Genomic DNA, 17,074 nt, shown 5'->3' with positions numbered 1-17,074 from the left:
CTATGGATAACATGAAAACAGCCTAATCAGTTCTATTATGGAATCTTGTAGTAACCAAAAAAGTGTTTAACAAATAAAAATGTATTTTACATTTGAGATTCTTCAAAGCCACCCTTTGCCTTGATGACAGCTTTGCACACTCTTGGCGTTCTCTCAAGCAGCTTCACCTGGAATGCTTTTCCAGCAGTCTTGAAGGAATTCCCACATATGCTGAGCACTTGTTGGCTGCTTTTCCTTCACTATGCAGTCAAACTCATCCCAAACCATCTCAATTGGGTTGAGGTTGGGAGATTGTGGAGGCCACATACGTTATTTCATAGTTGAAGATCTGACGTTGTTTCAAAGGTACAAATTCAGCATACTTTATACAAGGTTTGTATATGTTGAAAATTGGTTTCAATGACGACAATTCCGTGGTTCACCCTTTTTTATCAAATGCATTTTCCATGTAGATTCCACGTCACAATAAGTTGACAAATTAGGTTGAAACAATGTTGATTCAACCAGTTTGTGCCCAGTGGGATGTAATATATTGTCATTAAGTGTTTAATTGTAAAGGCTGGCTGAAATGCTCCTCATAGAAGGTTCTAAGAAGAACCTTTTAAAGATGAAGGGATTCTCATAAGAACCGCTCAAAGAGAGTTCTATAAAAAACCTTCAGATAATAAAAGGGTTATTGGCAGAACGATTTATAGAGGGTAGTAGGAAGAACCCTTATAATGGGTTCTAGGTAGAACCATTTAGAGTTTTTCTAGTGATTGATTTGCTTCTGTTAGCTAACATAGAAACACATACCCACTCTCCCCACATTGTGTGTCTTTCCCAGGCCTACAGTCTGGTCCTTCACACTCCAGCTCTGGAACAGCTGCTTAAAGAGGGCCGACTCGGCCCCGTCATTCACTGTCTCCACGTTGGTGGTGGTGGAGTAGTTCTTCAGCTTAATGAACTCCTGTTCACAGAGGCAGGAGACAGTTTCAGAGTCTTCCCATCAGATACTGCAACTGGTATTTGACACACAAAACTCAACTATGGCTTATTTTTTGTTACAGTATGTACAGTATGTGTGATCTCTTGTACCCACCAAAGCTCTGGAAAAGGCAGCCTGTCTCTCGGCCTTGTTGGCTCGCTTCCCCTTCCACACAAAGATCTTCACCCCTCCCTGGTCTAGGAAGTAACAGTCCTAGAGAAAGATGAAGTCACATGAGGTAATATGTATAGCTTGGGAGCAAATTACTCTTAATAATGCCGAGATCAAATTATGTCCGACTTGTACAGTTTGCTGCTCTGCAGACTCACATCATGATTTAACAGGTCCTGAACCAGTGGCCTGGTGGCAACTTCCGTGACTTTCATCTGGCCCTCAGCATTAGACACACTGTTGGGGAAAGGACATACAGTGCATTTGGAAACTATTCATGCTCCTTGACTTTTTCGACATTTTGTTACAATACAGCCATGTTCTAAAATTGATTAAATCGTTTTTTCGCCCATCAATCTACACACAATACCCCATAATGACAAAACAAAAACAGTTTTTTTTACATTTTTGCAAATGTATAAACTGAAATATCACATTTATATTAGTATTCATACCCTTTACTCAGTACTTTGTTGAAGCACCTTTGGCAGAGATTACAGCCTCAAGTCTTCTTGGGTATGACACTATGAGCTTTGCACACCTGTATTTGGGGAGTTTCTCCAATTCTTCTCTGCAGATCCTCTCAAGCTCGGTCAGGTTGGAAGGGGAGCTTCTCTGCATAGCTATTTTCAGGTCTCTCCAGAGATGTTCGATCAGGTTCAAGTCCGGGCTCTGGCTGGGCCACTCAAGGACATTCAGAGACTTCTTCCGAAGCCACTCCTGCGTTGTGTGCTTAGGGACGTTGTTCTGTTGGAAGGTGAACCTTCGCCCCAGTCTGAGGTCCTGAGCACTGGAGTAGGTTTTCATCAAGGCTCTCGCTATACTTTGCTCAGTTCATCTTTCCCTCGATCCTGACTAGTCTCCCATTCCCTGCAGCTGAAAACATCCCCACAGAATGATGCTCCCACCACCATGCCTCACCGTAGGCATGGCCAGGTTTCCTCCAGACATGACGCTCAGGCCAAAGAGTTCAATCTTGGTTTCATCAGACCAGAAAATCTTGTTTCTCATGGTCTTAGAGTCCTTTAGATGCCTTTTGCAAACTCCAAGTGGGCTGTCATGTGCCTTTTACTGAGGAGTGGCTTCCGTCTGGCCACTCTACCATAACGACCTGATTGGTGGAGTGTTGCAGAGTTGGACGTCCTTCTGGAAGATTCTCCCATCTTCAAAAAGGAACTCTGGAGCTCTGTCAGAGTGACCATCGGGTTCTTGGTCACCTCCCTGACTAAGGCCCTTCGCCCATGATTGCTCAGTTTGGCCGGGTGGCCAGCTCTAGAAAGAGTCTTGGTTGTTCCAAACTTCTTCAAATTAAGAATGATGGAGGCCACTGTGTTTTTGGGGACCTTCAATGCCGCAGACATTTTTGGTACTCTTCCCCAGATCTGTGCCTCCACACAATCCTGTCTCGGAGCTCTACGGACAATTCTTTTGACTTCATGGCTTGGTTTTTGCTCTGACATACACTGTCAACTGTGGGACTTTATGCAGACAGGTGTGTGCCTTTCCAAATCATGTCAAATCAATTGAATTTACCACAGGTGCACTCCAATCAAGTTGTAGAAACATCTAAAGGATGATTAATGGAAACAGGATGCACCTGAGTCTCATATAAAAGGGTCTGAATACTTATGCAAATAAGGTATTTCTGTTTTTAATTATTTATACATTTGCAAATATTTCTGAAAACCTGTTTTTGCTTTGTCATTATGGGGTTTTGTGTGTAGATTGATGAGGAAAAAAAATATTTAATTCATTTGAGAATACGAATGTAACGTAACAAAATGTGGAGAAAGGGTCTGAATGCTTTCCGAATGCACCGTATTTACTAATGAGTAAGTATGATTTAGCCTGCGTGCCAGTCGTGCTATCATGCAAACATGGTTTGGCTTGAAAATTAGCAATGGAATTGACATGAGCACAAACACATCTGGGACTAGGCTAAGTATTATTTAGAAAGAGTATAAAACTTTGTTAAGTTCCACTTTCTTTGCAATAAATGCCTGAAACAATTCAAACAGGCAAAAAGACAGGACATCTGGACATGGCCCTCAGCCACTCACTGGTACAGAGTAAGCTGAGCTTTCTGTTGTTGGTCCGCTGTTTCATCAGGCATTCCATTGAGAAGCTTGGAGGTCCGTTGCCCCAGGATGCTAATAAGGATCTCCATCAGTTTAGAGGAGTTCCCCTCTGTGTCCCCTTCTATCACTCCTATCTCCGCCCGACCCCCTCGCTCCCGGTCCCGAATGTCTTTAGCCAACAGCATGCCCTAAGAGTCATTGAATGTAAAGTTAGAGGTGCGTGACATGGATTGATTTTCTGTGATTCTAAAACGTTAATTCTAATGTGTTTCTATTAAGGGTCTCTTCAGCCAATCTTTAGGGGAGTGAAGTGGATTTCCCTTCAACTACTCTTGATTTATTGAGCTACCAATGTGGAATTAGCTTCCTTGTGTCACTGGTAGGATGGTAGGTGCAATAAGATTACATTCTCATTGGGCACACACTGACTGAATCAACCTTGTTTCAACATCATTTGTCAACCTATTATGAAGTAGAATCTACATGGAAAACTCAATTGGATTTGCAAAAAGTCATCAACCAGTACTGTTTTCACATCATTTCAACCAGTGTTGTAAACATTTCAATCAGGGTAAAACTTAAAAACTTAAATACAATGACTTAACCTGACTAACAGGTTGTTACATCAATTTAATTTCAACATAATCATCAGAACTACAGTGCATTCGTTAAGAATTCAGACTCCTTGACCTTTTCCACATTCTGTTGCATTACAGCCTTATTCTAAAATGGATGAAATTGTTTTTCCCCCTCATCACTCTACACACAGTACCCAATAATGACAATGTTTTTAGACATTTCTGCAAATGTATTAAAAATATATATATATTTATATATCACATTTACTTAAGTATTCAGACCCTTTACTCAGTACTTTGTTGAAGCACGTTTGGCAGCGTTTAAGGCCTCAAGTCTTCTTAGGTATGACGCTACAAGCTTGGCACCCCTGTACTTGGCGAGTTTCTCCCATTCTTCTCTGCAGATCCTCAAGCTCTGTCAGGTTAGATGGGGAACGTCGCTGCACAGCTATTTTCACGTCTTTCCAGAGATGTTCGATCAGGTTCAAGTCCGGGCTCTGGCTGGGCCACTCAAGGATATTCCGAGACATGTCTCGAAGCCACTCCTGTGTTGTCTTGGCTGTGTGCTTAGAGTCGGTGTCCTGTTGGAAGGTGAATCTTCACCCCAGTCTGAGGTCCTGAGCGCTCTGGAGCAGGTTTTCATCAAGGATCTCTCTGTACTTTGCTCAGTTCATCTTTCTCTCAATCCATGACTAAACTCCCAGTCCCTGCGCTGAAAAACATCCCCACAGCATGATGCTGCCACCACCATGCTTAACTGTAGGGACGGTGCCAGGTTTCCACCAGGAGTGAGGCTTGGCATTCAGGCCAAAGAGTTCAATCTTGGTTTCATCAGACCGGTGAATCTTGTTTCTCATGTTCTGAGTCCTTTAGGTGCCTTTTGGCAAACTCCAAGCAGGCTGTCATGCCTTTCACTGAGAAGTCGCTTCCGTCTGGCCACTCTACCGTAAATGTCTGATTGGTGGATTGCTTTAGAGATGATTGTCCTTCTGGAAGGTTCTCCCATCTCCACAGAGGAAGTCTGGAGCTCTGTCAGAGTGACCATCGGGTTCTCAGTCTCCTCCCTGACCAATCCCCCGATTGCTCAGTTTGGCCCGGTGGCCAGCTCTAGGAAGAGTCTTGGTTGTTTCAAACTTCTTCCATTTAAGAATGATGGAGGCCACTGTGTTCTTGGGCACCTTCAATGCTGCAGACATTTTTTGGTACCATTCCCCAGATCTGTGCCTTGACACAATCCTGTCTCGGAGCTCTACGACTTACTTCTACCTCATGGCTTGGTTTTTGCTCTGACATGCACTGTCAACTGTGGGACCATATATACTGTAGACGTGTGTCTCTTTCCAAATCATGTCCAATCAATTGAATTTACCACAGGTGGACTCCAATCAAGTTGTAGAAACATCTCAGGATGTTCAATGGACACAGGATGCACCTGAGCTCAATTTTGAGTCTCATAGCAAAGGGTCTGAATACTTATGTAAATAAAGAATTTCAGTTTCGTTTTTTTATATAAATTTGCAAGAAATTCTAAAAACCTGGTTTCGCTTTGTCATTGTGTGTGGATTGATGAGGAAAACATTGATTAAATGTCTAAGAATAAGGCTGTAACGTAACAAAATGTGGAAAAAGTGAAGGGGTTTGAATACTTTCCGAATGCACTGTATATTGCTATTTAATTTATAATGCCCTTTTACATAAAGTCCCACTAAACCTAACATCTTTACTAAACTTTGGACATGTGAGTTACCATACCCGGTTTCAGGGATGGCTAACTCTGGAAATTAATTTGGTCTCTATTGAGTTACGTATATCAGCTTCTAGTTTTCTTGCACATTATTTGTGGAACAATCTTCAAAATGTTCTTAAATTTGTATTTATATTTTGATGTGTATTTTTTTGTCATTTCTGTAATTCAGGGCTCATCTATAAAAGAGACCTTGATCTCAGTATGACTCCCTGATAAAATTAAGGTTAAATAACAAATACATGTCTGACACTTACAAAATAAATTGACAATAGGAAGCTTGTGGGAGCTGTTTTGCTAGACTTCAGTTCAGCTTTTGACATTATCGATCATTATCTTCTGCTGGAAAATGTACGTGTTATGGCTTTTTATCCCCTGCTATAGATATCAGTTTGTCTCTGTGAATGGTTTGTCCTCTGACAAATCAACTGTAAATTTTGGTGTTCCTCAAGGTTCCGTTTTAGGACCACTATTGTTTTCACTATATATTTTACCTCTTGGGGATGTCATTCGAAAACATAATGTTAACTTTCACTGCTATGCGGATGACACACAGCTGTACATTTCAATGAAACATGGTGAAGCCCAAAAATTGTCCTCGGTAGAAGCATGTGTTTCAGACATAAGGAAGTGGACGGCTGCAAACTTTCTACTTTTAAACTCGGACAAAACAGAGATGCTTGTTCTAGGTCCCAAGAAACAAAGAGATATTCTGTTGAATCTGACAATTAATCTTAATGGTTGTACAGTTGTCTCAAATAAAACTGTGAAGGACCTTGGCGTTACTCTGGACCCTGATCTCTCTTTTGAAGAACATATCAAGACCATTTCAAGGACAGCTTTTTTCCATCTACGTAACATTGCAAAAATCAGAAACTTTCTGTCCAAAAATGATGCAGAAAAATTCATCCATGCTTTTGTCACTTCTAGGTTAGACTACTGCAATGCTCTACTTTCCGGCTACCTGGATAAAGCACTAAATAAACTTCAGTTAGTGCTAAATACTGCTGCTAGAATCCTGACTAGAACCAAAAAATTTGATCATATTACTCCAGTGCTAGCCTCCCTACACTGGCTTCCTGTCAAAGCAAGGGCTGATTTCAAGGTGTTACTGCTAACCTACAACGCATTACATGGGCTTGCTCCTACCTATCTCTCTGATTTGGTCCTGCCGTACATACCTACACGTACGCTACGGTCACAAGACGCATGCCTCCTAATTGTCCCTAGAATTTCTAAGCAAACAGCTGGAGGCAGGGCTTTCTCCTATAGAGCTTCATTTTTATGGAACGGTCTGCCTACCCATGTCAGAGACGCAAACTCGGTCTCAACCTTTAAGTCTTTACTGAAGACTCATCTCTTCAGTGGGTCATATGATTGAGTGTAGTCTGGCCCAGGAGTGGGAAGGTGAACGGAAAGGCTCTGGAGCAACGAACCGCCCTTGCTGTCTCTGCCTGGCCGGTTCCCCTCTTTCCACTGGGATTCTCTGCCTCTAACCCTATGACAGGGGCTGAGTCACTGGCTTACTGGGGCTCTCTCATACCGTCCCTGGGAGGGGTGCGTCACCTGAGTGGGTTGAGTCACTGATGTGATCGTCTTGTCTGGGTTGGCGCCCCCCCCTTGGGCTGTGCCGTGGCGGAAATCTTTGTGGGCTATACTCAGCCTTGTCTCAGGATGGTAAGTTGGTGGTTGAAGATATCCCTCTAGTGGTGTGGGGGCTGTGCTTTGGCAAAGTGGGTGGGGTTATATCCTTCCTGTTTTGCCCTGTCCGGGGGTGTCCTCGGATGGGGCCACAGTGTCTCCTGACCCCTCCTGTCTCAGCCTCCAGTATTTATGCTGCAGTAGTTTATGTGTCGGGGGGCTAGGGTCAGTTTGTTATATCTGGAGTACTTCTCCTGTCCTATTCGGTGTCCTGTGTGAATTTAAGTGTGCTCTCTCTAATTCTCTCTTTCTTTCTCTCTCTCGGAGGACCTGAGCCCTAGGACCATGCCTCAGGACTACCTGACATGATGACTCCTTGCTGTCCCCAGTCCACCTAGCTGTGCTGCTGCTCCAGTTTCAACTGTTCTGCCTTATTATTATTGGACCATGCTGGTCATTTATGAACATTTGAACATCTTGGCCATGTTCTGTTATAATCTCCACCCGGCACAGCCAGAAGAGGACTGGCCACCTCACATTGCTTGGTTCCTCTCTAGGTTTCTTCCTAGGTTTTGGCCTTTCTAGGGAGTTTTTCCTAGCCACAGTGCTTCTACACCTGCATTGCTTGCTGTTTGGTGGAGTCGGGCATTCCCCAGGGCAGTTGTTTAGGCCCTTTACTAATGACCTGACACCGGCACTGAGTAAGGCCTGTGTGTCGATGTACTCTGAATACTAAACATTATACGTGTTAACTACCACAGCTCGTGAAATCACTGCCACACTTAACAAAGAACTGCAGTCAGTTTTAGAATGGGTGGCAAGTAATAAGCTAGCACTAAACATTTCAAAAACTAAAAGCATTGTATTTGGGACAAACCATTCACTAAACCCTAAACCTCAACTAAATCTTGTAATGAATAATGTGGAAATTGAGCAAATTGAGGAGACTAAATTGCTTGGTGTAAGCCTGGATTGTAAACTGTCATGGTCAAAGCATATTGATGCAATGGTAGCTACGATGGGGAGAGAGGTCTGTCCATAATAAAGCACTGCTCTGCTTTCTTGACATTGCTATCAACAAAACAAGTCCTACAAGCCCTAGTTTTGTCGCACCTGGACTACTGCCCAGTCATATGGTCAAATGCCACAAAGAGGGACATAGGCAAATTACAGTTGGCCCAGAACAGAGCAGTACGGCTGGCCCTTAAATATACACACAGAGCTGACATCAATGACAATCTCTCATGGCTCAAAATAGAGGAGAGATTGACTGCATCACTACTTGTCTGTTCAAACGACTAGCACACAGCTCAGACACCCATGCATACCCCACAAAACATGCCACCAGGGGTCTCTTCACAGTCCCCAAGTCCAGAACAGACTCCAAGAAACTCACAGTGCTACACAGAGCCATGACTACATGGAATTCTATTCTATATCAAGTAACTCATGCAAGCAGTAAAATCAGATTTTTTTAAAACTGGTAAAACGACACCTTATGGAACAACGCCGCAGACTGTGAAGAGAGACACACACACAGGCACACACGCGTAAACACACACGCTAGCACTCACACTACGCACATGTACAGTACATTGTAATATTGTTGCATGGTGGTATTATACTGTATGTAGTGGTGTAATGATGTTATATGACGTATTGTTTAATTTTTCTATGCAATTTCAACATATACATAGTTCTAATGGTTATGTTAAAACTAGATCGATGTAACAACCTGTTAGTCAGGTTAAATCATTGTATTTATGTAAAGGTTTTATTCTAATTTCAATGTTTACAGCGCTGATTGAAATGAGATGAAAATGGATGACCTTTCACTGATGACTTTTTCAAAATACAAATGTGTTTCCCACGTAGATTCCACATCACAATAGGTTGACAAATGACGTTGAAACAACATTGATTCAACTAGTGTGGGTTGACTTTACTGTTGGTGCACTCCTTGAGAACAGCATTTGCACAGATCATTACTGTACCTTGAGCCTCTCCTGTCTGTTGCTCTCTGGTCCATTCCACTGAATGATGGTCTTACCAGAGTCCAACAGAAAGACATCCCCAAGATTGAAGCTTTCCCAGCTCATCTCTACCTACAGTATGCAGGAAATTGTGCAAGATATATTACAAGTAAAATTTCAGGCATTATCAGAGGCACCTCCTGTTGTGTTCCACAGAATGACTTCCCCCTGTATGTGTTTCTCACCTCCATGGCGCTTATCCTTTTCTTCCCTTTCACATGGAGCAGTCTCTGGATGTCATAACTGTTAGTCTCTGTGTGTCTCATTCCTGACGCCACCCCACCCTTCTTATAGCTGTAAGGGGCGGAGAGGTAAGTAGGCAAAACAATCAATCTCTTGCTTTTATTACAGTGCATGGTCCTTTTTTATATATATATATCAAATCAAATTTTATTTGTCACATGCACCAAATACAACAGGTGCAGGTCTCATCATGAAATGCTTAGTTACAAGCCCTTAACCAACAATGCAGTTCAAGAAATAGAGCATTTGCTCTAAAATAAAATGGGTTTGAGATTGCACACTAATCACCATTGATAACTACGCTCATTTCCCCAAACTACACTCACAGAAGAATTACCCTTAGTGCTTCAGAATAAGATCAGAATGAGAATACTGAACAGAGTGTAATGATGAGATTGCTCTCTCTCTCTCTGTAAGCCTATAAGGTTAATGTGGCTCCCTGGCTGCTCTGCAAATAGACCTACATGACCCCTTGTTTGAAGTATCCTCGGAAGGCATCAGACTCATAGTTCTGGACCTCACGGTGCTGGACAGGCCCTGATCCCAGGAACTCATCCAGCTGGATGGTGTAGACGGCGGCCGCACCCTGTTCATCCTGACTGGACTGGGAGCCGATCCAGTAGTGGATGTCATAGATCAGAGAGCTGCCCACTTTCTGGGTCTGAGACAGACAGGGGAGATAGAGAGATGGGGGGGGGGGGGGAGACAAAAAGCATGGAGGGAGAGGCAGACAGACAAAAAGACAGATATGGAAAGAGGAAACATCACATAGGGCATTGATAATCATGTAGCACAGACTCCAAAGCAAACATCATCTATAGTGCAAACACACTGATTCCCTCCAGGGCATTTAGCTAAGTCATAACTCCCTAATTCAACAAATGAATGTGCTGACATGACACCCCTGATAAGTATCATGGCCCCCGGACTTACAGAGAGTAGGATGTAGCAGTCACCCTCGTAGAAATTGCCAAGGGATTTTTCAGGGACTTGCACCAGCTCCATTTTCTGGGAGGACAAAGAAATCGTTTTCACCACTGACTGTGAATACACACCCTGATCCATTTTAAATAATATACTGACTGACAGCCTCTTTACCTCGATTCGCCAGATTATAATCCCAGGATTGTGGGTTACTGCGCGGAATGTGTACTCCATGTTTCTCAGATTCAGGCAATCTCAATCTGATGTTGGAAAGAGTTCCTTGGCCCACCTCCTGGTTTTGGACCCAGGAAGGAGTAATTTGTTAACCACTTAAACAAATTACATTATCTAAAACCGGAGGTTATTGAGATGGATATTAAAAGGACTTCAATATCCATTTCAGGATTACTGGAGGTTTACTGCAGGACTAATGTATTTACATCATAAACCGGTCAGACAGCGTGTTGTCGGAAGAAGAGAAAGAAGCATTCAAAAGCACTGCATTGCTGTTGACACCCACTACTATACGTTTGATTCAGTCAATCTCACAAAGTTCACGACATACTGTATTTTACTGTTCTGATAGTCAGAGATGTGTTTGCCTCAGCCCGCTGACCATTAACTCCATCGATCCAGCCACAAAACATCCTAACTCTCTCCTTTCAAATCACATCATGAAACTCAGTGAGCCACTGTCTGAAATTACAGAGGGCAGATATGATCAAGTCAAACAGTACCTTGAGTTGCGGCTGCGGAGACAGAAGACAAGCGTGTCCAGCTAGAGAGTTGCTTGCTTGTAGGAGTAAGTGTCTCTGTGTGTGTCTGGATGGTTCTTCCGTTGACTCAAGGTTGGACACAGCAGTGCAACCCCCAGGAGAGAACCAGACGATTTAGGGCTGTCACTGGAGCATCAAAGCATCCTTCTCCTCTTCCTCCTCCTGGCCCTCGCCCCCTGAGAGATTTGCCTGAGTTTGCATGTTCCAGGACCTCCTATCGCTCCGTCCAATCGCTGATTAGAGAAAGGGAAAGATACACAAACCAGCAGGCAAATGAGGATAAAGCAGACACGACTCCTATTCAAAAGACCACAGGCTGAAAAGACACTTTAGTGGTAGTGGTGGTGGGACTGTGTGAGGGAGGGGGGAGTGGAGGGGGAGAGAAATAAAGGGAGGGAGGTGGAGTAGTTAAAACCCTCCCTTTGCCAGGAAATGGATCTGGCTGTATTGGAAGGAAGCCACAGAGCTATGGATTTTTAGTTAAATGATGTACTGCACAGAGGGTGTACCACTGATGCTTTAATGCAGTTGCTGCCTATAATATTCATGTATTAGAAGGTCCTAACAGCCACCCCAAGTAGAGGCCTATACTGTAGGAGAGAATCTCACGAGGCCACATTGCTATGTGACATTCACTCTACATTGATTATGTTTCGAATGGTGTTATTGATTTTCAACATCAGAATGCTCTCACTGGATGTCCTTACTGACAAATCTAGCTGCAGTCTAAAAGTACCTTTCCATGAAATCTGATGATTCATGCCAGACATACGGAAGCAGTCTGAAAGGTTTATTCAAGAACTCAACCTTGTTGGACGCATCACACAAATACTGGGGGGCCCTTACCAGCCTGAGAAGTTTGACAGGCAAATGACTTGTGTTGAAGAAGTGTACACAATGCTAAGGACATCACACACCCATATATTTTGGACACGGTGTCAGTCACAGTTTGCTACCTCACCGTTAATGCAAACAATTTCAGAGGAACATGAAAAACTACAGCAGTGGTCTGTTGTGTTCTCAGGGAAAACCCTACAGAATGGAAATGATACCACCCAGGCACGATTAGTGAAATATGAAAGGATTTGTTAACACCCAGGGAAGGAGCCACATCTACTCATGCTGACCTCTTGTGATTGGTTGGATGTGATCAGAATGATCCAATCTCAGTATGCCCCACCTCTGCCCTGGCTATTTCCCAAATCTAGTTAAGGCTCCATTTTTTTTTACGTGGCCATTGATGGACAGGGCTTTGTCCAAACACAGTGGACAGCTGATTCATAACATCACATATGATGTCATAACGTCATTACCCAAAAGCCTCTGATTGCATCCCAAACACCACCCTATTCCCAACATAGTGCACTACTTTGGACCAAACCACTATGGTCCCTAGTTAAAAGTAGTGTACTATATAGGGAGAAGGGTGCCATTTGGGGTGCTTACTCTGAATTTGACTTTCTGATTCTACAATATTGTTTGTGGAATGCAAATCTCTTTGTGATTGGGCATTGAGGTTTGGGTATGTTTGTTTAGTGTGTGTAGCAAGGTGAATGAATGTGTTACTGCTCTCTGGAAATGCGGACATATATACACTACAGTAGACAAACTCACTATAATCAATGTTTTTATTCCATCTTTGAAAAACAATTTTCAGAATTGCTAGTTTAACAAAAAAGCCCCCAAAAATATATTGCAGGAATCTTACGTTAAAGTTTTCAGAAAATAGCTGTACAAAACATATTTTCAAGAGTAAAAGTTCCCACTGGGCACATACTGGTTGAATCAACGTTGTTTCTACGTCATTTCAACAAAATTACATTGAACCAATGTGGAATTGACGTCTGTGCCCGGTGGGTTGATCATTTTAGCAATATACTGTATGTATTTCTGTATCTCCTTCTGCATAGTTTCTGTGTAAGATCAGCAGTTTGTTCATGGTACACAAATCCTGACCCAACCACACAATCAATCCATTAAAGAATCCAGTTAACAAAAAAATCTAAAATGAGAAAATAATTTGATCCAAACAGAACTTACTTGCTGAAATTTTTCCCATCACTTATCAGAAAATACTACATTGGTCACCATGACAATCTATTCAATAGATTGATCAATAGACATACAGGCATCAATAGATTGTACCCTCTGAATCATACCTTATTTTGTTCTGATCGTTGGTTGGCATCTAAGAAGCCGCACAGTAAGTAAACCAACTGAACACTTAAAATAAAGAGATTGCAGAAAGATCTCCATATATGTTAGAAATGACAAAATAATCCAAATAGGAATTATCCATGTCCAAAACAAGAGAACACAAAGCTTTTTAGAGCTATATTTCAATCCATTATTTGTTTGTAATATTTCATATCAAAAAAGAAAAGAATTACCAAGTACCAAGAATTATTTTTTATTTTTTTTAACAATTGGACTGTTTAGGACAAACTAATTTCAAGGACATAACACTCTAGTTCTTTACATTTTTTCTCTCCAGGTCTTTGAGAAAATAAAATGTATATGTGGAAGATAAAATCAATAGTATGATCTCAATTATAATTGCATCATTCCGATGCATAGGAACAAAGGGATCATGAAATCTTGTATTTCTCACTTAAGAGTAAACTATATCTGAATCAAACACAGGACATTTTTAAAGTCGCATTTGTTGAGGGCCATAGCATGCATTTCATAGACGTTACATATTACCTCACAATCATAGACGATAAACTTTCTCCTGAAACCATGATCCATAACATGACTGTAATTAGCATTTGACATGTTACCTCTGATTTGAATCTCAATATCTTTCACTACATTAGTAATTTCATGTCAGCAGACATTTTGACTAAATATACCAGGTATCATGTAGGATTCACCATTACTGACAGTGAAGTGCTGCATGTTTAATGCAACAATACTGGTTCTTTCGACTAGAAGGGAAACTGGCGCAAGAATGCTTTAATTAAAATTGTAGTGTGAATATTTAGTGCCCACACCCCTCACCTCCTACAACCCACCTCCACAAAATAAAAGTGTTGAGCTTTGGTAAATACTGATGTCTATGACCCCACTTTACCTTTCGTGTTTCAGACATAACAATAACACAGTCAGGTCACACCTTGTGCACCCTCCACCAAATCCCACCACCAGAAGACAAAACTTAACATCCTATCCAACTGACAAAAGAAGAGGATTCTTGTGCGTCCCAAAAGGTAATCTATTCCCTATATAGTGCACTGCCTAGCGGTTAGAGCGTTGGGCCAGTCACTGAAAGGTTGTTGGTTCGAATACCCGAGCCGGCAATGTGAGAAATTTGTCGATGTGCCTTTGAGCAAGGCACTTAACCCTAATTTGCTCCAGGAGCACCGTAATACTATGGCTGACCTTGTAAAACAACACATTTTACTGTACCTATCCGGTGTATGTGACAATAAAACCTTTTTTAGTTTTTACTTTTAACCAGAGCCCATAGTTCTGGTCAAAAGTAGTGCACTATATACGGAATAGAGTGCCATTTGCAATGCAGCCAGGGATTAACACGCTTATAAATATCTACAAAACACATGACAAACATGCAGTAGATACATTTCTGACAGCGTGGATGTGGGGTCCACAACATTATAACACACTGCCCTTTCTTTGAATCCCAATGAAACAGCGGAGTAGGATCACTTGGCAAAGAGCGATTTGTGGATTACTCAATTTCCGACCAACACTAAACAGGTTATCAGTTGTAAAATTCTAAAATGAAAAATGGGGATGATGGAGACCCTTGATGTTTTATTCTAAAGCTTTCAACGCAGAAAGAAACCGTAGGCACTTCATAAAGTGTAATAGTATAAGGCGGTGCTTTATCTTGTGAATAAAACAACCACAAAACAAATCTCTTTGGGATACAGTGACTAGTCAGGATTGGGCATGCCTGTGTGTGCTTACAGTTACAATTTGAGCAATAGAACATATCTTGCTAAATCAATCCATATTTTGCCACCACAAAACCACTGCCACCCCACAATGTGTACAACACCTAAGATATGTCAGTGTGAGTACTGTAGAACTTCTAGAACAGGCAATAACGCAGAGAATTTGTAAAACACATACTTTTACTTCTCAGTATTGTCTTTTTTTTTTTTTTACAAACCGAAATATCTTACCTTAAATAGGATACATTTAAAAATAGTAAAAGTTGAGTGGAAATGACTTGGCAAACTATGGATAAAGGGCAACCGGTAGGGGGTAAACTAGTGTGCATTGTGTTCACTCTTAGCAGCCTACTTATCACAAGTCCCTCACGCGACCCAAATATGGCACCCAGAAGGCTTGACACAAAATGTAACAAAAAGGCCTCGGTTTAACCAATATGGCATCCTTAGCAGACTATACACCAGCAGAGAATCACTCCAAATTTGCTACCGAACTTTAAAGTCTAAATTAGTCTGTTCATTTAAAGGGCATTTTTTAAGGGGGTGCCAAAAATTTTGGGAAACCAGTTCAAGTGTCCTGTACCTGATGCATCTCAGGGTGAATCTGCATAAAGAGGCAGGGTTTATGTTACAGCCCTGCCTTTACACAATGGTGTGACCCTTGGTTTGTAATGGTCCCAATTGGCCGAGGATTAGGTTATCTTCAGCTAATGAGAATGGAGGATTTCATGTAAATACAACATACACAGAGGCTGTTAACGTATGGCTGTTCTTCCTCAACATCCAAGACATTACAAAAGTCATCTACACTTCTTACCATATCAAACATTTAAAAGACATCTCAAAAATGTATAGAAAAACCTAAATTGAAAAAGAACTATTTTCTGGAAAGAACGCAATTTTTTCTTACTTCAAAAACAAAACCAAAACAGAATTAATATATTTTTCTTTTCAGAAGGCACAAAGATGGAGATCCCTTGCTCCCCATGTAAGGTCTGCTCAAATGAGGTCATGTCATGCACTGTAATGTCATGTCATGCTGGCCTTGGATCAGAAAGACCACTGGGTTTAGCTTTTAAAATTAATTTCCTGAAGGACTCAATCCATTCAGGAGAAACTTCCTTAAAAAACGCCTTTATACAGGCCGTTGTACTACGAAATGGAAATTAAAATCACTATGTGGTTTTTGTAGATTCCTTGCAATGCTTTAGAGTCCCCCTTCAAAGTGTTTGTACAGAGATTATTGTCGAAGCAGAGATGTTGTGTGTACAGTCAATTGTTTTGTGTCGCAATTAGTGCTATAAAATCTAAGTCTCGTTTTTGGAGAAACAAAGATCTGGCCAGTCAGTTTAAATGATTGGAGTACTAGTATGCGTTTGAGTACATTTAAAATGAGAAAAGAGTGAGCCACTTTGCATTGTGTTTGTTGGATTTTTTCCAGAACAGCAGTTTTGCAGCACCAGCTAACATACTGAGGAGGAAAATAGTAGGAAAAGTGGACAGCCGTCCAGACACACAGTTCAGGGGCCAAACAAACACAGAGTGTGTGTCTAGGATACTAACACCGCACACAGTGTGTGTATGTAGGTAAGGTTTGGTCTTTTTCCGTCGGTTGATGGGTGTGGTCTGGCTGGGAGGGGGAGATTCTGGCTTATAAGAGGGGGTGTGTCGTGTCAGGGGGCCCGTAGCTGCTGCAGTTTGGCATAGACGTCTTCCGCCTCACTCAGCTCTTCAAAGACAGGCAGGAGGCTCAGCAGCTCTGTGTCCTCCAGGTCGTCAAACCAGGACACCACAGGCACCTGAGGACACACACATAGAATAAAACATTTGACATTTTAGAGAAATTAGGCTATTAATTAAGGAAATAAACTTTTCACTGCAGTTGGGAAATGTTGATTTCCACAGTTTAAAACAAGTTCAGAAAAAAAACGGGAATGTTGGCATCAAATAGCTTCTTGCTTAAACCAGGAAGATCACCTCAGTGATTCTACATTGG

The 17,074-nt window shown here is 41.8% G+C and overlaps 2 protein-coding genes across 2 annotated transcripts in view; both read right to left on the bottom strand.

Annotated features, from left to right (window-relative positions):
- The window catches only part of LOC110494190 (advillin), a 29,560-nt gene extending 17,909 nt beyond the window's left edge, over positions 1–11,651 (bottom strand). Inside the window, exons 1-10 of the mRNA XM_036950256.2 lie at positions 11,117–11,651; positions 10,554–10,671; positions 10,389–10,463; positions 9,920–10,116; positions 9,398–9,506; positions 9,174–9,284; positions 3,199–3,404; positions 1,297–1,375; positions 1,082–1,180; positions 796–949 (exon numbers count right to left, since the gene is read on the bottom strand). Coding sequence (XP_036806151.1) covers positions 796–949; positions 1,082–1,180; positions 1,297–1,375; positions 3,199–3,404; positions 9,174–9,284; positions 9,398–9,506; positions 9,920–10,116; positions 10,389–10,463; positions 10,554–10,613 — 1,090 coding nt within the window. The 5' untranslated portion in view covers positions 10,614–10,671; positions 11,117–11,651. The remainder of the gene's footprint in view (positions 1–795; positions 950–1,081; positions 1,181–1,296; positions 1,376–3,198; positions 3,405–9,173; positions 9,285–9,397; positions 9,507–9,919; positions 10,117–10,388; positions 10,464–10,553; positions 10,672–11,116) is intronic.
- Positions 11,652–12,765: 1,114 nt separating this feature from the next.
- Positions 12,766–17,074, bottom strand: part of LOC110494189 (carboxy-terminal domain RNA polymerase II polypeptide A small phosphatase 2) — a 36,021-nt gene continuing 31,712 nt past the window's right edge. The window contains exon 7 of the mRNA XM_021569015.3: positions 12,766–16,877. Within this exon, the coding sequence (XP_021424690.2) occupies positions 16,752–16,877 (126 nt within the window). The 3' untranslated portion in view covers positions 12,766–16,751. The remainder of the gene's footprint in view (positions 16,878–17,074) is intronic.

Source organism: Oncorhynchus mykiss, chromosome 17 (genome assembly GCF_057628025.1).
Source record: "Oncorhynchus mykiss isolate SJ-2025 chromosome 17, ASM5762802v1, whole genome shotgun sequence".
Lineage (NCBI taxonomy): Eukaryota > Metazoa > Chordata > Actinopteri > Salmoniformes > Salmonidae > Oncorhynchus > Oncorhynchus mykiss.
The sequence above is the reverse complement of the archived record's forward strand: the minus strand, read 5'-3'. Positions and strand labels throughout refer to the sequence as shown.